Source organism: Sipha flava, unplaced genomic scaffold (genome assembly GCF_003268045.1).
Source record: "Sipha flava isolate LNK unplaced genomic scaffold, YSA_version1 3_pilon_pilon, whole genome shotgun sequence".
NCBI lineage: Eukaryota > Metazoa > Arthropoda > Insecta > Hemiptera > Aphididae > Sipha > Sipha flava.
The window spans coordinates 3,097,068-3,118,810 of NW_020273108.1; the positions used below are offsets into that span (position 1 = coordinate 3,097,068).

General features: G+C 26.9%; 2 protein-coding genes across 4 annotated transcripts; both read left to right on the forward strand.

Moving 5' to 3' along the window:
* Positions 1–1,103: 1,103 nt before the first annotated feature.
* Positions 1,104–13,066, forward strand: LOC112688653. Of its 3 annotated transcripts, XM_025561956.1 has the most exons (4): positions 1,104–1,262; positions 1,346–1,590; positions 10,587–10,665; positions 12,183–13,066. In XM_025561956.1, exon 4 carries the CDS (start codon positions 12,290–12,292, stop codon positions 13,019–13,021), a length of 732 nt encoding a protein of 243 aa, XP_025417741.1. In that variant the 5' UTR covers positions 1,104–1,262; positions 1,346–1,590; positions 10,587–10,665; positions 12,183–12,289; the 3' UTR covers positions 13,022–13,066. The 3 variants fall into 3 exon arrangements, with proteins under 3 accessions (XP_025417741.1, XP_025417739.1, XP_025417742.1); XM_025561954.1 differs by lacking the exon at positions 1,104–1,262 and having other exon boundaries at positions 1,288–1,590; XM_025561957.1 differs by lacking the exon at positions 1,104–1,262 and having other exon boundaries at positions 1,288–1,586.
* Positions 13,067–15,654: 2,588 nt separating this feature from the next.
* Positions 15,655–21,229, forward strand: LOC112688652 (nuclear receptor subfamily 2 group C member 1-A). The gene is made up of 10 exons (XM_025561953.1): positions 15,655–15,945; positions 17,624–17,767; positions 18,248–18,427; positions 18,665–18,898; positions 19,026–19,198; positions 19,572–19,798; positions 19,862–20,030; positions 20,264–20,372; positions 20,439–20,681; positions 21,021–21,229. Exons 2-10 carry the CDS (start codon positions 17,677–17,679, stop codon positions 21,056–21,058), a joined length of 1,464 nt encoding a protein of 487 aa, XP_025417738.1. The 5' UTR covers positions 15,655–15,945; positions 17,624–17,676; the 3' UTR covers positions 21,059–21,229.
* The last annotated feature ends 514 nt before the right edge of the window (positions 21,230–21,743 follow it).

A 21,743-nucleotide genomic window follows, 5' to 3' on the forward strand; every position in this document is an offset into this window, starting at 1 on the left:
ATTTAACAACAGATTTAATAAACCAAATTATTCAACTAAAACGATCGTTTAAAAATCAAATTTCAAAATTAAATTCTACACATGTATTACTTAGCAAAATTCATAATTGTAGACAATCATTTAAACGGCAAATTTTATGTATAGCCTATTTTCTTTTTTTAAGAATACCAGTGACGGTAGCAAATGCAGAAAGAAGTTTTTCAAAACTTAAAATAATTCAAAACTAAGTTCGGAGTACGATATCCCAAATTCGTTTCTAGAGTTTAGCTATACTATCAATAGAATAGAAAATAGCCAAAGAAATGAACACAACAAATATAATTTCTTCTTTAGCAAATAAGAAGTCCAGAAAAATGTTTTAAGTTTATAGTTTTAATTGTTATTCATTACAACCGTAACTATTTACTGATTTTGTAGTACATCGATAATATTAAGTATTAAATGAATAGTATATATTTATTATTAATTAAATGATTCTAAAATAATAAGATATGTATTTACTATTTAAAGAATATTTTAAAATAATTTTAGTATGGTGAATGCGTACCCCCCTCAGATATTCTCAATATTTACACCTTGGTGTGGAGGGAGGGGGGTTCCCGCTGAAAAATGTGCTCCTGGGCCCAAATTTTGAAGTTACGCCACTAACCCTACTGATCTATGGACAAAAAATTACATGCTTAGTTTGTGTGTCTGGCATGAATACAGCAAATGGAAAAAAAATAAATATATTTGACGAATATTATTCGTATTATGTTCTATCCGTACTATTTATATCGACTGTAGAGAAACCTAACAGTACGGACTCCGAATTTCAAATTCGATTTCGGAGCAATGAACATTCAAGACGTTCAGTGACCAATATTTTTTATTTGCTGTTTAAAAAATCCAGTCCAACTCCAATCCATCTCGTATATTTGTATTTATTTGTGAACTTTTGGAAAATCTGTAACAACATTTATTTTTTTGGATCACTTGGATCTTCATTAAAGTCAACTGTACATACAATATTATAGTGCGTCAGTTAATTGTCATAATTGTTTAATGTCATGCGCAGCAATCAATCAGCTGATCCATTGCTATAGTCTTGGGATAGATCCCCTTTCTCGTATTGTGCTGTAAGTATAGCTATGCAAATGTTGGAAACGAATATTTTTAGAATGTTGTTCTTCAGTTACCATAATGGCATTGTCCTATTATTGAATTCGAGACGTTGCAAACAATGGATGTGAAAATACTAATTTAAGAGAAAAATGGTTTGGGTATAATGTGTAGAAAAATTATTCTTATCAAATTCGTTATCACAATAAAATATTATGTCCCAATGAAAATTCTCACTACGTAGGTAAGTCTTCTCAATATCAAGATGCGTTAATGGTAGCATTCACCATTCCATGACGAAATTAAGCCGTCAATGATGGCTTCCAATCGTAGAACTCGTGATAAAATATGGGAGTTCATTGTTTCGTCCCAACAGGGATTGAGGAGTTCCGGGACGTCGCAATTGAGTCTTGTTCCTATCGTTTCACCAGCCACATTGGATCGATTTAATTAGTCGAAATATTACCGCTTGTGGAATGAAATGTGTAGGTATGTATTTTGTCTTGTTTTTATAATTTCATTACCATTCATCTGTTGTTGATGCCTGGACAAATAATTTAAGTTTTTCGTTTTTTTTTTATCTTCCAACCTAAATATTATTCAATTTTTACTGTTTTTATTTATTTAATTTTTTACCATTTTATTGCAATTCAACTATATTCAATTATTTTATTAAATATTAAAAATTCAAAAAGAAACATGAATAACATCTAACTGCTTATTTTTTTCAACACATATTATTATTTGAAAAATATACAACTAAAATAATGCGCATTAGAAATCTTATTTTTAAGCATTTACAGATGTTTTATCTTATCTTCTAGATTTAATTTAAGGTATTTAAATCATTCAAAATGATATATGACTGACATTATTAAATTAAATCTATGATAGGTTTGACCTATATAAATAAATTTGTTTTTGTTTTCTGATTACTATGTGACTTAAATTAATAATTTATTAATTTACTATGAAAAATATTATAAAATCTAATAACAAAAATTAAATATGATTTCATATTATTTGACATTAAATCAAGAAAATATAGCATTATTAGTAGACCATTATGTATATTGGTAATAGGTTACAATTAATTTAATAGGTTACTTTTCAAAATATGTTCATTAAGTAAGACTTATTAGAACTATATTGTTCAAGCATACAAAAATAATTGGTATATGTATTCTAAAAATAAATCTTAAAAATTAAAAAAAAAATGTATGAACTCATATTTAAATTCATTTTGTTTTATGTTTAATGCATTAATGTAATTCTTGTATTAAAACTAAAGATATATATACTATATGTATACTATATCTATATACTATATGAATAGTTAAATTAAATTGTTCTTTATAAGTAAAAAACAATTTTGCAAATTACAATGTACCTATTCAATAATTATCAATTTTCAACCAAATTTTATAGATCATATTTAAGTTACGTTAAGTTTATTAATTTTTATTGTTAAATATGAAAATCATACTTCTTACTTTTGGAAAAATCCCTTATCAAGTAAAAATATTTAGTGAAAATGTAACCAAAATTAATCAATAATTTAATTTATTTTTATTTTCATTTAAATTAGTGTATATTTTTAATAAATACTCTACATTTTTTGTTTGTATTTTGTAGCATAATACCATAGTGCATATAATTTAGTAGTTAACTTTAAATAAAGTACTTAAATTATTATTTAATGAAATATTTCAGTTTGCTAGTCAACATTAAATTTAAAAGGGCTTAAGATCCAAATTAAATATTTTTTTTTATAAATATTAATGAAATAGTATAATAAATATATACTGTATTGATTACCTTATTATTATTACAAGTAATTTAATAATATTTTTATTCAAAAGTATAGATTTTTTTAAGAAACCGTTAAGTTAATAGTTAACTTAAAAAAAAAAAAACAATAATAATCTTTTATTGGGCAATGAGACTAGATAAAATGTTTTAACTATTGAAGAAATATTTTTGATTTCAGTTTTCACAGTTTATAAAATATATTTGTATAATGAATATTTATTACCGTTGAATTCTTACATTATTTCTTGTACATATTAATTTCCGTTTTAAATTTAATAAAATAATTTTATTACACATCGTAAATAGTTTAATTTGAAGTACAATGATGTACAAAATATTATTTCTTATATTTTTCAAATTTATACACTGAAAAAAACCTTGATAACATTGATGAAAATGTGAATTTGATCAACAAAATATTTATCACTATTCAGCTTACAGATTTGTCTTACTAACAAAATTAAACTGTTAATTCATAATCTTGAAAAATGACAAACATTTTTCTTTTAATAATATTATATAATAATGTATAATATTATTTTAACAAAATATTTTATCAATATAATAAAATATTTCGTTGATAGAATCAAATTTTTGATAAACAAATCATAAGATATTAGTTATCAAGACTATTATTATTAATAATAATCATAAATATATAAATTATTATTTTATCATTTTAATAAAATTGATTTGTTACTGATACAATAATTTGTTTCAATCCAACAAAATAGGTATATCATTTCAATACAATTTTCTGATCATATCAATTGAAATTATTATTGTTGAATTAAAAAAATAATATGCAAATTGCTTATATATTTAGCTATAGACTTATAAGCTATAGTATTGAATATTGAATTAATAAATGTTGTTATCAAGTATATATATTTTAAAATGTTATTAAATATAATAAATATAAATTGTATAGATAAAACAATGTAGGTAGGTTAATTAATTATAACTAGGGCTCAGAACTTAATGCTCTTAAAAAAGTACAAATATTCTTTAAAAATATGCATTTAATTTTTTTTTTTAACTCAAACATTTTCATAAATAAAGATATTTTACTAAATATACTAATATACTTGTACATAACAACAGTACAAATGTTATAAGTATATTATACTAAGCTAAACCTAATTTCTAGGTACAAATATATAGGATAAAATGAAATTTGAAATTTTCTTTCAAAATGTTCACATTAAATCAGGAGCGTATACATGGGGGAGATGTAGGGTTCAGATCCCCCATAGGCCTTTTTAAAATTATATAAAATAGTGTTCATAATGTAAGGAAATTATAAGGAAACAAAAATGTTGATATATACATATACATATAAATATATCTTTTATTATTTATTATTTAAATGTACAGGTACTTAGGTTTAGGAATTTTCTTCCCATAATAATTTGTTTGCAACTGATCCTCCCCTACGAAAGTTATGTGTATTCCACTGCATTAAATTAGGTATATATATATATCTGTAAAGCATAAATAAAAATTAGAAAAAACGCTTTGAACCCAATTCATAAGTAAGAAATATATTTTGTTTTTACCTGCAAAACTATTGCATTGAACTACTGAATATTTTTTAATGTTTTAAAAAGATAAGAGATTGCCAATTATCCGATTAATATAATCAACGATAATTATTAAATTGTGACAGTTAGATATAAATAAAACTGGACATTTTGTATCAACCTGGGATTTGAGAATCATGATAGGTACAATATCTTATGAACACTCTCAAAATAAATATTTTATTATTGCTAACATTTTTAAATGTTATTATCAATTCATCAATAATCATCAAATATGCTCTAAAAATGGAAAAATTAAGAAGTATGCACTTAAAATTGGTAAACCACTAAATATGCAAAAATATGCATTATAAACTTTTAATATGTTTTTCGTCGTGTCATGAAAATAATTTTAAGCTTACTTAGCAATAAATTGAAAAACCTAATAAAAACATGCAAATGCAACATCTTCCGAGCCCTAATTATAACATAATAAAGTTAACATTAAATGTACAATATAAATTATAATACTTAAATTACTATTAAACTTGTGTAGTTATTTTCCCACAGGCATTATTTAATAATAAATTAAAATAAAAATAAAATATAAGTACAAATAAATTAAAATATACAATAGTTTTATATTATATTAGCTTAGTGATATAAAGATTCATACACATTTAATAATAAAAAAAATTAAATTAGTAATAGGTTTAATATTCAATTTTAGTTATACGATACAATTAGAGTAGGATTAATCAATTTTAGTTTTAATATTATATAAATACTATAAATTACCAAACAGCATTCGATTCTATTAAATTCTATAAGTAAATGTATAATTTTAAACACAGTTGCTCTTAGTATAGTATAATATTTATAATATTTACTAAAAAATGTAAATCAGTGTAGGTATATTATTATATATAAAAAGAAGTGTTAATAATATATATTAGCTTAAGTTATATTGGGAATAAAATCAAAATTAATTTTTAATTAAAATAATACCTATTGTTAAAAAATTATGTAATAATAATATTGCCTTTTTAAATAACTATTTTTTTTGTTTTCTATTTTTACATTTTTGTATGGTTTTTATTACCTATAATTTGTTTTTATCATTTAAGAATCATTGCCAATATTAAAATATAAATGATTTAAAAAAATGTATATTGAAAATTATCAATATATATTATTGAGTGAATATAATAAGATTTATTAAATTGAAAATTTATCCACTGCAGTACATGACAATATTTTTATTCTAACCATACTTATATCATGAATAAATATTGTCAGCTTAATAAATATTTGTTAATTATCTACAAAACATTTTTTTAGTGTATTATACATCAGACTTGCCCAACCCACAACCTTTGAGCCTGATCCGGCCAGTAACCATTTTATAAAATTAGATTTCTATAGATATAAATAAAAATTATAATTTAAAAAAAAGTTTATTTTGATAAGCTATTAAGAATTACAAATCAAATCAAATCTAATAATTTTTAATTTTATTAATATATATATATATATATATATATATTAATTTTAAAATTTTTAATAGAAATTAATTAGTGTATAATTGGGCTGGTTTTTCTTAAACCAACCTTTCAACATTTGAAGTAAAATGTCAATTCTTAATAAGTGCTCATCAGTCAAATGAGATATTTCTGAACATTTTACGTAATTCATGCGGGAAAGCGTTCGTTCGCAAATATAAGTAGAACTAAATAATGTAAATATTCACATTTATAATTCTATTAGTTTTGGAAAATCATCAGGAAATTTTTACTTTCAGTTTTGAATGACGAAAATTTACTACCGATTAACGTGAAAATATTCTTCTTCTTATTGGCTTTATAACTTTCCAAGAGTCTTCGCTGCCACCGCCAAGGCCTTCCATCTTCCTTAATCCCGGATAACATCTTTCCAATCTTCTATTTCCAGTTCTCTTAGATCCTGATATACTTCTATATACTTATATAATAGAAATATTCAGTCATAAATTCGATTACTGATTAAAGGTAATATTCTATTATGTATCAATTGTAAATGTTATCAAAAGGAACTGGTATATACGGCCTTCAGTGTAAATATAAATTTTGAAAAGGTCCGCAAGTTGAAAAAAGTTGGGCACACCTGTTCTATATTTATCATATTATACTCAAGACTTAGCTTTAATATTTGATATAACTAACAAAAATTAGTGCAAATTTAAATTTTATTATAGACATGTAAGTAGGTGCTTATTTTTATTTATTGTTTTTTTTTTTTTAGGAGGGGCAATAACCTTCAAAATTATTGGGGCTTAAATAATATGTAATAAAGTGTTTACTCGTATCTATGACGTATATCTTCGTGGTTAGTACATTATAGTCTTTGGAGGAGGAGTGATTTCTCCTATGGCCCCTCCCTTAAAATCGGGCGCACACCAAAAAAGCAAAACTGATCCAAGCTTCTCGGAACAAATTCCATTCACACTGATAAAACAAAACCGAACAAGTCAACATATTTTTTACATCAGTCATCAAGATGAGTTCTGACAAAGATGATGTTGTTTTACCGTTTTGTGGCAATTTTTGTTTAGTAGTGAAATAAATGAAAATAAACGTAAATGTAAAATTTGGGTGCATGACGTACAGAAAATAATACAATTTTAAATTTTTTTAAAAAAAAAATTTTACTCTTGATTTAATTTTAATTACAAAAACAGAAATATAGTTAGGTAGTAGGTTAGGTTAGTATTAGTTTAATAATACATTACGTACCTACTTATCACGTAAAAAGTAAAATTATTTTTTTTTTTATATTCTTATTAACTTACCTGATAATTTTATTGCTATGATCTTTAGCGGTATAATCGTAAAGAGATTTTCTTAAAAATACAAGATTGATCAATTTTTCTGGATTGCATCCCATTTAAAAAAAATGTATGAAGTATATATTACAAATATATATAAAAAAAATAATATAAATATTCAAAATGAAAAAATCTATGTCGAACATCAAAGGAACGTATGTTCAGTAGTATACTTTTCGTAAAATAAACCGGTGACTTGTTTTTGTATTTTGCTCGGAGCGAAATTATAACCTATTAGAACCTGAACGATCAAGACTGAACATGTTATGTTTTGTCTTGATGTTGACTGATATGTGTGCGTGTATCAATTAATTTACACATGTTCTGATTATGTTCAAAAAGTTCCGATCTGATCCCAGCAGCTCGAAGCAGTTTTGCTCTTATTAAAGCCGGGTAAACATACAATAATAAATCGTAACGATGTGATTGAAAATTTATCGTCGTTTTTATTGTTCCAATTAATCGAAAGAGTAAATACTGTTTACAAGCTACGATTTCTTGTCCAATATTCTTTGTCGACCGTGGTTCATTCACACCTCAGTACTTACTTACATATTGTTGTAGTTCTTCATCTTCATCATCTATTGTGTTCCTAGTAGGTTTTAATAATACAGAGTTCTGGTCGTTCAAAAAATGCAGGAGGTCAAAGTACCACAAACTAGATTTATATATATCATCCGCTCCAGCTCCAGATTTTGAAAAATTCTTAACTTTTGATAGTTCTTTCTTACATACCGTACACAATGCATTGTTTTCACAACAGTATGTCTGTCTGCCGAAGGATTAAACTCCTTGTACTTCTTAACCATCTCTAAATAAGCAAGATCTTTTTTAATCCTGTCCGAGTATTCTTTGCTCTTGACAAGCTACAAGCAGGTAAAACTTCGATACAGCTCGATAAATTCTCTCGAGAAATCTCGAGGTGTTTGTTCTGCCATGATCAATTGAATTGAATACAAATAAAAACAACTGTCAACGAAATTACGAACTAAACACAATCTTCTCTATGAACGGCCAATGCAAAATAAATTAAATTGTAGCGATAATTGGTTGCTACATGTCTACACGTTCCGACTTATTGTTAAGATTCGCAGAAATTGATGTCGGTCGGCATCAATCATCCGATCCAATTCCAATTCCCAAAAATCGCTACAATGTCCTATTTATACGCAACGATAAATTGCTAGCATTTATTGTTGCGTGTAAACCTGGATTAATACGCCCATTAAAGTTTGGTTCATTAAATTAGAACCCTTGCTAAACAGTTTTCATTGACAAAATTGATAAAAGCAAAAGAAATTTTTTAAGAATGATTGCTTTTAATTTAATCGGAGAACAATACCTATTGCCGAAGTCAAGAAACGATATATTATAACCCCTCTGGATAGTACAGGTACTATAATGATTATAGTTAACTGTCCTGAGCTTTCGAGTCATATTGGCATTAGAACGTTTCTGGTTAATACAAAACAGTACACCCAATTTCATATTTAACTCAACGAGTATAAAAAATGAATTGACTTACTCAGCCTTGAGGATGGGCGTAACATGTTTGCACTAAAAGTGGACATTTCCCTTTTCCGTCAATTTATTTTTTAACTGATACCCGTTTCTACTAAATGATATTTTGATTTATACCAGTTTCCACCAAATCAATTTCTATATCACTTCACTACTTATTGCTAATCTTTACATCCAGTTTTATCCATATTTATTTCATATTACTCGTACTAAGCATGCGGCAAACAAAACAAAAGACAGCATTACGTTTGATGCTATACTCTCCAGCTGTTCTTAATTGTTGAATCATTCACTTTGGAATGGTTGATTCTGCTTTAAAAATTGTTGTTTTTGTATAATGCTAAGTATTAAAGTAAACAAAAGTATCAATATAAGTAACTAATTTGGTCTGTTCCAAATTTTTAACAAATACATAGCAAATATTAGATATTATGCCAGCTATTTTATTAAATATTAACCAAATGCCTTTTTCTGATAATTTATTTTGGTCGATAATCTCGAAATTTGACGATACCAAGTGTACGTTAAATTAAATTGGCACTCAATTATTACTGTGAAATCAATGAATATTTATCACTAATGAATTTAAATGGATGTTTTTTGGTTTATAATTTATAAATATTTATCATGTTGATGTATTATATAATGCTATATAGATATAATAATGCTTATCTCTTCGGTTCTGGTGCGGAGTTATTAAATGATTGCTATCGTATTTTATTTTAATGTTACAGCAGTTTAACAAAATCAAATGCATTGCATAATTTAAAATAAACCATATCAACACATTCAACACACATGATATTGCGCAAATTTTGTTCAGCTAATGAGTTCATTTAAATCTGGCATGTCAAATACGCAGCCCGCAAGACACATGTGGCCCATAATTAATTATTTGTGGCTCGTGGCTACTAATATCAATCGACAAAATAAAAATGAATAGTAAAATAATTATAAAACATTAAAGTCATGTCGCAACTATCTTAAACTCTTAGAAAATTTTATATTTGATACACGTTATTATGTCTTATATTCATTATACTGTAATCGAGTAAATTTTATTGATGGTTTTATATGTATACATATATAATAATATAATTTTTTTTTTCGTTAAATTTTTATGTGCGGCTCGCGTAGTAAACTATTCAATATATTTGGCCCATTTGATACTTTAAGTTTGACATGCCTGATCTAAATGTAGTCATTTTTCTTCAACAAGAAGTATAAAATTCGAATTTTCAATGAAAGCGATTGTAGGAACATTTTTTATTTTATCAGATTAATCGATACTGACATTTTTTGTAATCCACTGAACTGGCTTTGGAACAGATTTAAACATCGTCAGTTTACAACACTGTTGCAGTGTTGTTTATTACGAGAATATGATAATTCCGGTAGATAATATGGTCACATCGGAGATATTGTTCCATTACTCAATCGCAAGTCTCAACGCACAGCACATGCGTAGATTTACGTATTAGTTTTCACTATCAAGAATCAATAATTCTGGCTTTTGAGGCTAATCAGTCGTTTTGTATTGTGTTTGTAAAATTTCGTGAGTTCACTCTTAGAATAACTATTAGCACAAATATTTATGTTCTATAAGTGAGTTGTAAATCATTTAATCAATTTTATATTTGACATTTTTTTAATTGTTAATCAAATTACAATAATGAAATGTGGCTGGTAGATTTTTACTCAAGACTTTGAGGTATAACGAGTTATGACGATGCAAGTATTTCAATAATCGAAACTTTTTTTTTCAGATCCAACTAGACCAGAAGTTTATCAAAATTTCAATTTTGAAATCCGAAAATGAAAAACAAAACATCGAATAATTAACAGGTTACTCATTTTTCCAGTTATTAATTATAAAACAATAATTAGTAACTAATATTATTTTAATAATTAATAGTATACATTTATTTATTTATTAAATTGCAAACAATATAAAGGATAGGGAAAATGTATCAATAAATTTGATGTTATAACTACATTAAATAAAATATGTATATGATGGCTATATTTATTAATATAATTTATCAATTATAAAATATAATTTTTAAGTTCAAGTGCGCATCTAAGAACTTTTTATGTGGGGGGGGGGGGCATTCAGCAAATTTAAACTTACTATTTGTAAAAATATAGCAAATTTTAAAACAACGAAATTAATCAATTTATTGTGTTTATACAAATATTAAATATTAAACATTATTAATAAAATACATAATATATATTATATTCCAAAGATTCATCAGACTCATTAATACTTTTCATTAAAATATCAAAATTAATAAATAAGTTGTAATTCTCCATTGTACATTAAGATATTATTTATATTTGTATTTTTCCCAATGGCCATTGTTGCCGAGGGTTTATTTAATAAAAAAAAATAAAAATATTATATTCGAATTTCTAAGGTTAAGATACTTATCACCTAATTACAATACTATATCAATTTTTCTTTTTGCCAATTCATCCAACACTTCTTCTGGAATAATTTCAATTATCCTGTGAATATTTAACTGAGTTTATCCGTTCAAACGATTCTCTGCCATGGTATTTTTAAGATGTTTTCAAACGTATACTTCGATATAGATTGAATACTACCGTACAAATGAAATCGTATAATGTTAAAAGAATACATTTCGTCACATATGCCAACGCAATAGGTACCTAAAACGCATTAACAAGAAAATGATTGTCGTCCGTGATTCGTCGATTACTGAGTAGTGATAAACAAAATATTACCGTGAAAGACAGACAAATAAAAATAAAATTGTCTTCAGAGCTAAAAATAAAATAAGTTCCCCGAATAAAATAAGTGGAGTAACGCTATTAAGTATCGCCTTATTAGCATTATTGCAGACAAATTCATATAGATAAAATTGATTTAGAATGAATAATGTATCAGCGCGTTTTGTTTTCTAATTAACATTTTTACAACGTGTCAAAAATGAAAATTTTACATTAATATTTTTGATTAACTAAAAAAATTGATTTACGAGTAAATAATCAAAAATTGTTTTAAAATATGCAGTTTAAATCAATAAATCTCAATAATATGCTATTGAAGAAAAAAAATTCAAAATATGCACAATAAACTTCAACTCCAAACACCATAACACAATTTGTACCGTTTCAGATTTATTCTATTTACTTCCCGAACAAATATGCATATACATTAAGTCCCGAGCTCTGGTCATTATTATTTTAAGCTAAAAGTAACTATATAAAGTAGCTAACTACTAAAAGTAACCTTAAAGTTACTAGTATTTTTCTCATATTCCTATATTTTATTACCTAACAAATTTTCATTTGTATTTTCTTATTATTTATTAATTAGGTATTTATATTTTTAGGTTGAATTTTATGGATGAAAACCGTTTCAAACAACAGTGTTGGAGTCTCATATTAAGTCCAAAAGTTTTTGTTGTAAACTATTACCATTAATTCACATTTCACATAAATGAAAACATCTGAGATATTATCAACTTCAAATCTTAGAGTATTAAGAAATGGTAAAATTGTATCGCTGAAAGAAAATACTAAAATAAAGAAAAAGTCTACCCTGAAAAAAGATAAAAATGATAATTTATCTTTTCTAAAAAATGGTTATAGTGGTGTAAGTAATTTACATGACAACAATTTAAATGACCCTCATAAAATGATGGTGAACACAAACAATTATGATCTTGGTGGTTTGTGTATATTATTAAAAAACCTTCCAAATTCAGTCATTCATGAAGACCCGTTTTATAATAAAAAAGATAATAGCAGTAATAAAAACGATTATACAAATTTAGAAGATTATATTCAATTAAATGAAGTCCAAATATGTAACAAACTTGAAGCAAAGACTGAAATAAAGCCAAAGCTATTACCCATGAAAAACGTTAATCAAAAAGTAGGAACACGAAAATCGTTGATTAAAAAAAACAATATAGCAACTAAAGAAGTTGGTGGTTCAATTGATTATCAAAATATTGATGTAAGAATGACACGTGGAAAGATAATAAAGCTTCAAACAGAAGAAAGAAAACAATTGGATCAAATAATATTTAATAAATTTCCAAAAATCAAATTTAAAATGTTTGCTATTCAATTAGATGATATTTACAAAGAAGAAAAGTTTTTAAGAACGCTGGGACTTACATGTCGTTTTAAGAGTCCATTAACTTTTAAAACTAAAAAGAAATAACTGGATTTTTTTTTAGTTTAATTTAATTTTAATACTGTAATTAAATGTACATATCTATAGTTAAGTATATATTTTTAATTTAAGAAATGAAAATATGCATTGTTTTATAATATATACATTGTTCATCATGTTATTTGATTATGCTTAAGATAAAAAAATAATATATTTACTTAAGGTAGTAGATAGACTAATATGATCTACTTATCTAATGTGAATTAATGTTTTTTGGAACTTTCAGCAAATAGTTATAATTTTTTTATTACAAATACAATTAGATGATTAAAATATAATTTATTAAAATATACTTTATTTTAAAGTAAATACTGTGATATTGTACTCTATTCAATAAATTTAGTAGTTCTTTGAAAATAATTTTAATTTTCTATTCAATTAATTTAAATTATTTGAAAATAATTTTAATTTTCTATTCAATTAGTAACTAGTACTCATTATTTATTTATTATTATAAATTAGTACCGAGAAAAAATGTATTATTATTATTATTAGATATTATTTATTTATATGAACTAAATAATTTTTAATTTTTAAAAAAATAAATAATTAATAAATTAATAAAATAAATAATTTTTAATTTTAATGGATATGCGTTTTAAATAACTTATGTTAATCATGGCTGCTTTTGATTACAATAAACATTTTGTACTATGAAATAATAATTGTGTTCAACATGTTATTAAATGCATTTAGTTTTTACTTATTTAGTTTGTACTAAAGATAAAGTTTACTATAAAATGTATAGACAACTATACCAACTGTAAAATTAAATACTTTATTCATAACTTTAGCTTAACTTGGAGGGAGAAGATAAATACAGCTCCAACGAAATTTAATTTTAAAATTAAGTAAAATTTAAAAAATAATTTAGCATAAAAAGAAAACACATTGAAGTATTTTACCTTGTATTTTAGATATTGTATAGGTCTATTACCATACGTAAAAGTGATGAAATTTGGGGAGCAAAACCCCCAGCTTACAAAGTTATGGCAATGTTTATACATAAGTATCTGGTTTTTACAGGAGAGGTACTTCTATACATATAAATGTACTCAATAATTTAATTTTTGGTTATTCCTTAGAAATTTTTATTTTCGTCCTATGAATAATAGAAAAAAAATCATTAGATTAATGGTTTGCTATTAGTTGATACGAAAAAGATACAATTCTAATAGTTATTAACTTGCAAATTAGAATATTAGATAATAATACCAATAATGATTGTTGAGCACTATTACTGTACTCAAATCCTATGAACTTTGTTTTGTGGAGTTCATAAAATAGTAACAGCACTATTATTCTTGGACCATTATTTCAGTGATTCTAACACGATCCTTGAAGGGCCTTGGCACGTACGGGAACCGGGATGCTTCCCAGTTTACTGAAAGTGAAAATTGGTCGATTATAGTAACAGTACCAGGTATAATGCCAGGGGCAGATCTAAAGCTTCAGAGTGGGCTCAATGGAAATATTTTTGAGTGATATATAAAGCACAATGAAGATTTAACCGTAATTCGAGCAGTTTAAAAGCGGAAGAGGGGACAATCGTCCTCCTCTCCCATAAGTCCTTGCCAGTATAAGTGTACTTGGCTACCGCTTAGGGTTTAGGAAACGGAATCCAAGTGTCACGTTACATCGAGTGATTAGGAGGAGCGTATGTCCACCAAGTACCGACAGCGGTTGGTTCGTTTCGTTAAACCGCGTCACGGTGACGGAGCTGGCGGACGGTGGCCTGAAAACGAAACGTGTTTTTCGTTGGGTAGGTTCGTTATCGCCCGGGCGCTCTCTAACTCCGGGTACACACCGGTACGTTTCATTGTAACGCAACAGAGTCCGTGCTCGTTTGAACGTTCACGAACGACCGATGCGTACGTTTGGGGTCGAGCACTACTCCGTGTCGGCTGTTGGCCGTTCAGCAATTAACGAATACCGAATGAGTAATACACGAGTATAATACGACCGGGGACGCGATTAGCTGCGAACATCTGGTTGTACACTAGCGTCGCGTCATAACGTAACGTTCGGTCGGACGTTCGGGTGTGACACGCCCGAGCCATCGAGGTCACAACGAAACGCTCCGGTATGCGCGCCCGGCCCGTGATACACGCATCGTTAATTACGCCGTACACGATGCGATTAGTTGCGTTACACGTGGCTACGATACGGTATTGATATTTATTACATACATATGTATTGCACAGATCTCGTAGCGAACGGACGTGTTTCAACGATCATGTTTCGGTATCGGCCGGCCGCAAAACATGCGTCGGTGTCCCGTCGTGGTCGGGATACCGCGATACCGATACCGTATCGCAACTTATCGCTTCGTGTACGGGTCACCTTGGAGCGCAGTGAGTATCGCGTCGCGTCGATCGTCGTGAACCGAACGATATCGAGAACGGCAATCGCAACAAACGTATTGATAACGGCGACGACGACGTTTCATCCACGACGGGGGAGGGGTGGGCGGTAGCGTCAGCGCGGAAGAGATCAAAACCCATTTAATCCGTGGCCACACTTTTCCTACGGTGTACACGTTCGAGCGCGTCTCGCCACCAGCTGATGACCTCTTTCGTTTGCGCGCGCGCACGCACTCGGCCCGTGCGATCGCTTATCATCGCGTACTATCTCCCGTCCGTCCGTCGTCGAAAATCCTTTTCAGACGTCGCGTTGTTATTTGTTTTTTTTGTTTTCCCGTCATCGTCGCGCCGACCAGCTGCACGGTTTTCGTCTTCCCCGTCACCGTTTGCCGCTGTGGCGTTTCACACCGCCGCCGCCGCCGCCGCCACCGCCGCCGCCGCCCATCGTCCGGGTGTGTTCCATCGGTCCGGTTCTTCCAGCGGTTCGCGCGCGTACGGCTGCTTCGCGGGCAATGGCATTCGCCCTCAACACTGCTGGAGACCCCTGCGGTGAGTGACATCGCTGTGCGACAGATCGGCGACCGGGCGACCTCACGGCTCGCCGATCACTCGTCGTGACAACTAACACCATTTCTTTGTTTTCCAGTTGTCCACGCATTTCCGTCTCTTGTCCATTATCGATTCGCCAGTTTTTTGTATTCCTCTTAGTTGGCACACCCACATGTTGGGGATAAGTTGCTTATGTGTAATCGATTGGTTCAGTCTTCTAGCATTTAGACGTTGCACAAACTTAAATGCATTACTTGCATCAGATTACATATTTTTCCTCTTTAACCGTGAACATTAATGAAATAAACGACTATCTACTTGTTCTATTATTGCCCAAACTATATTATTATAGGAGGAAAACATTTTTTCATTTTAATCGATAACTTTTATCCTTCGATTTCCTGTCATGTTAGTCTGTTATTGTTATCTAATACATACAAAATTAAAAAAAACTACACAGGAAAAATTAATCAGATATTTGTCAAACAATAAATGTGATATTGTGTCTAACTTATTTTATTCTATTCAGTTCATATGAAATTATTTTATATACATTTAGGTACTAATTATCAATATTTTTCTTAAAAATATAATATTACCAATTATTCAACTTATTTTATACATCATTGATGTACCTCTATTTATTTAGTTTAGCATTTAATGTTATGTTTAAATAATTGTGTCTTTTGATTTAAATAATATCCTTACATTTTCTGATGTCCTATTTATCAATTAAAATAATATATATATATACAGAGCCGGATTTAAGCGCAGGCTAAATAGACAACAACAACAAAAAAAAAAAAGCTCGTTCTGATAATTCAATAATAATTGTTTTTATTTAAAGTTGATCAAAAATTGGCTCCAAATATCCATGACAGAAGAAAAGCTCAACATTTTAACTTAGCATTGAGAGTAACATTTATTACAAATAAATTATGAAGATACTAGTAGTTTATTATCAATAAAATTTTAAGACTTAAACCGATCCGAGTTTAAACCTTTAGACCTAGTTATTATTAATTATTAAGGTATATTATATATTATGTAGTTAATTTAATTACTACCGTTTCAATATTAATAAATAGTGTTGAATACCTTAACTACAATGTAGTAATTGAATCTGCGTTTTAATAGTATATTTTTTATATATATTTTATTTAAATGTTATTTTTTTCAAGCAAAAAACTAAAATGTAGAAGGTTGTACTATACTCAATTTTGGGAAGAAAAGTATTTGAAAATAATTTAGAAATGAATTAAACTGTTCTTTTTTAGGATTATATATTAAATATAGAATCTTTCTCGTAGACACAAATAGTGTTTGAGATTGATGGGGAGAGGGCTGAAGGTCCATTCTGAACACTTATACGATTTTTATAGTTAAAGTATAAAAACTTGGTTGGGGGGAAGGCTTGGTCTTTTTCTTTGTGCATGTACTCTTCCTATTTCCTATAAACCCTCTGGTAGAGCCCATACCACAATTGAGCTTAAAAGCCTACAAATCCAAAATCCGGCCCAATGTATATACATTAAAAAAAAAAAAGCTTCTATAATAATTTATTAATCGGTTATAGATCACTTATGTTATCTGTGTTAATCATGATATAAAAAAAATGTATCCTATATATTTTAGCATAACCTATTTCAACTAATGCAGTTTGTTCTTATTTTTACAGCTTGTTTAAACCAAGAACTCCACAGAACAATCATCTAATATCTAAAAATTACAATGAATATTGAAGACATGATTGGGAACGACAAAATGCATTCTTTTTGCTTACCTGTTGAGTCATGTGTAGTTTGTGGCGATCGAGCTTCAGGTACGTTAAAGAATAATCTTATGATATTAAGTATATGCTCATTAGAATTGTTTGTTCTATGTAAATGAGAATTATTAGAAAAAACAAAAAATATGATTTATTAATAGTAATTATAAATTTTAAAATAAACTCTAATTATTAGTTCACTTTAAAATTTATAAAAAAAATAAATAATATTTTTTTTTTTACTACATATATATTATATACATTAATACACATATACATGCATAAATATTTATTTATATTTTTTTAAATATTTTATTGCTTTCATTGTTAGTTAAAATGTTGCTAATTTTTCTCATTTTTATTTTGAAACAGATAAGTTATTAAAATTATTATTAACTACATTCAATTTAAAAGCTATTAATTATAATTTATTTGAAACGTGTAAAAATCATACTGTTTTAGTAAAAATATGTATTGGTTTTATAATTTTTTTCCTGGTGAGATATTTTAACATTTAAGTGTTTAAATGTTTAGGTCGTCATTATGGAGCCATCAGCTGTGAAGGGTGCAAAGGGTTTTTCAAAAGGTCTATCCGTAAACAATTAGGCTATCAATGTCGCGGTACTAAAATGTGTGAAGTAACAAAGAATCACCGTAACCGATGCCAATATTGTCGTCTTCAAAAATGCTTATCTATGGGAATGAGAAGTGACTGTAAGAATTACAAAATATTAAGATTTGTTTTTATAGATTACAATAAGTATAATAATTAATGACTTTATCTAGTTTAATAAAACATCGTATTTAAAAAATAAAATGTCTTCCAAATTAGTTCTAAGGTAAGTATCTATTATCATTGTATATTGAATTATTAGACAAATTTAATAAAGTCATAGTTACGAGTAATACCTATAGAAGAATAAACTAATGATGAATCTTTTTTTTTTACAGCTGTGCAACATGAAAGAAAACCAGTTTCAGATAGAGTTGAATCTAACCATAACATGCCTACTAGTCCAGATAATAATAACATTCCTACATTTTCTTATGGAAATAATTCATTTATAAAAAACGATATGCAATTTATGAAAAATGAAATGCATTTCATAAAAACTGAAATGCCATATGCTGGACATCGTTCCATCTATAACGATCAAACATCAATAAATATGTTACAATCTTCAAGTAATATATTAAATAGTATTTACTATTAACTCATAAAAGTTTAAATGATAATAATTTATAATATAATCCTAAAATCCATTATAAATATTAATTTACATTCATAATTGATACATTTTTATTTTTTCAGATGAAAATGATTCAACTGTCAGAAATCAGAATTACACGGATTATTATATGGCTGAGGATGAAGAATCATCAGCTAGTTGTTCTCCAAAAATGGAACAAGATATTAAACCATTTAATCAAGACAATAAAAGCCTATTAGTACTTGCTTTAGATTCAATGACCAATATAACACAGGTATATATGGGTTTAATTTCTTCTACAATTAAATACTGTTTTATTTTATTTTTTTTTTCATACAATTTAAGAAATTTATATTCTATGCAATAGTTTTGATATTTTTTTTGTTACTTTAATTTGTAATTAATTTAAATAGTAGAAAAATTATCAGATTTAAAGTTTGAATATTTTTTAAATTGCATGTATCAATGACTTACAATAAAAATATAAAAAATCACAAATTATTTTAACATTTATATCTTATAATGTGGTAGTTGTTTTATGTATTTATGTATTTAAAGTTCTAAATCTATATAAAATGCAGAACTTATTTAGAGAAATTAGAAAAATTAATATCCTATTAAATAAATAACAATAATATTTTGTTTAGCAAAATTCTAATGGAACTGAAGCATCATATGAGAATGAAGTGCAAAGTTACATTGCTATAGATACATCTGAGGATATTATACCAGCTGGTAATGTTAACTTTCCATTTCAATCGCCTAGTCCTAAATATGCCTACTTAAACCTACATTTCATTTGTGAAAGTGCCTCGAGAATGTTGTTTTTGTCCATAAATTGGGTTCAAAGTCTCCCAGTGTTCCAGCTACTATCGTAAATTTATTTTGAATAAGTGTGTTCTATAGTTAACTAATATTATGTAAATAAATATTTTAGATTTGATGTACAGCTTAGTTTATTAAAAAATTCTTGGTCCCAATTATTCATCTTGGGTTTATCTCAGTGTTCACAAGTATTATCATTGATACCAGTACTAAGTTCTATGATAACACATTTACAAAACGAAATGACTCATAACTCAGCAAATTCTATTAAGGCTAAAGAGGTAAGTAATTAAATTCAGTAGCTTATGTTAAACTGATACTAATTATTTATTAAATCAAATAAAAATATTAATTGAACAAAGTTTGGTTTGTACCTTACTTTTGATTTTGGTTTCGCTTTGTAATATTTAAGTTACAACTCATTAGTTTACCTTTATCAAAAATATTTCAATTAAAAAAAAGTTAAACTATAAATATTAAATGTTTAAAAAATACTTTTTCCATATATTTTTAGCTCATCGATTACCTCAACAGAATACAAGATTATGTTACTGAAATGGAGAATATCGATATGAATGAAGTAGAATATGCATATTTAAAATTAATATCCTTGTTTAACACTGGTTAGTTGTGTAATAGAAGATTATAATTTTAAGTGAGGACATTAAAATAAGTAAATTATTTAATAGATAATCCGATTGAAAGACAACAATTGTACAAACTTCAAGAAAAAACTGTCAAAGAATTAAAACAATATTTAGTAAAGGAATGTACTGTTGAACATCGTGTTGCTATATTATTGTTACGACTTCCAACACTGCGATCATTTCAGCCTAATATCATAGAAGAAATATTTTTTTCTAGTTTATTGGGTAGTTTTCAAATTGATGCAATTATACCTCAAATATTGAAGTTAAAAGGTTCAAGTACAGGTAATTAAATTAAATATTTACCTATGAATTAATATGATATCTTTTACATTGTTTATACATCCACCTAGTTATTTTTAACCAAATTATTTATATTTGAAGTATGCAGTTTTTAAGACATTATATCTAATAACATATAATTACTATGACATTGATATTGACTGGTAGAAATTTCATATTAAACTATTTGTGTTGGGAATGAAGGTATAAATGTTAAAATATAACCAGATTAAGTAACTCATATATGAGCATATCTAAAAACATGGTTGTATATTCAAACTCATATGGATTATTTCTCAAATTTTAAATAAAATTGATGTTTTAATTTTTACATTTTTTCAGAGTATGAAGATTTTGTTTCCAAGAATTATACATCATAATTTTTAACATAAATACTTGACATTTGCACTTCCATATATTGAAAACAATAATGAAATCAAAAACTTGCAACAAACATTACTTATCTTCTAAGTATAACATATGTTAAAATAATTTAAAAATGTATCTATTTTTCAGTTATTGTAAAGTAAGTAAAAACTGTGTACAATGTATGAAAAAAATCTCATCATTGATTATGGATATAATATTAGTATTTCAACTTACAAATATAAATTTGAATTGTATTAATGGACAGAAATAATATTTGTATTGAACATCATTGCATGCATTAAATGATTTGATAAATAATTCATAAATATTCACTCAATATATTTTAAATCAGTTACCAGTATCAGGATATAATTTAATTTTTTTAATTTTTTTTTTTTTGATTAAATGTTATAAATAATTTCATAAAACCTTAAAATAATTATACCTAATTGTTTCTAAATAAATATATTTAAATGGTTAAGTACAAATATAATAAAATGATAAATTAATGGCACATTCTTAGTAGAAAGTTTTTTCAAAATAAATATTAACTTATTGAACTTTAATTAAAATTTATATAAAACCAGTCTTCCAAAAGGTCAGTAATTGCTAAATTAAACATTTATTTTTTTTCTATTATTTATTTACTGTAAATTATTTACTTTTAAGATTTGTGAATTGCATGATGTTAATATA

Coding starts and splice junctions, on each gene's coding strand:
- LOC112688653 (XM_025561956.1), top strand. CDS start 12,290: ATGAAAACATCTGAGATATTATCAACTTCAAATCTTAGAGTATTAAGA.
- LOC112688652 (XM_025561953.1), top strand. CDS start 17,677: ATGAATATTGAAGACATGATTGGGAACGACAAAATGCATTCTTTTTGC. Junction 17,768..18,247: donor TTGTGGCGATCGAGCTTCAG/GTACGTTAAAGA, acceptor TTAAATGTTTAG/GTCGTCATTATGGAGCCATC. Junction 20,031..20,263: donor ATTCTATTAAGGCTAAAGAG/GTAAGTAATTAA, acceptor ATATATTTTTAG/CTCATCGATTACCTCAACAG.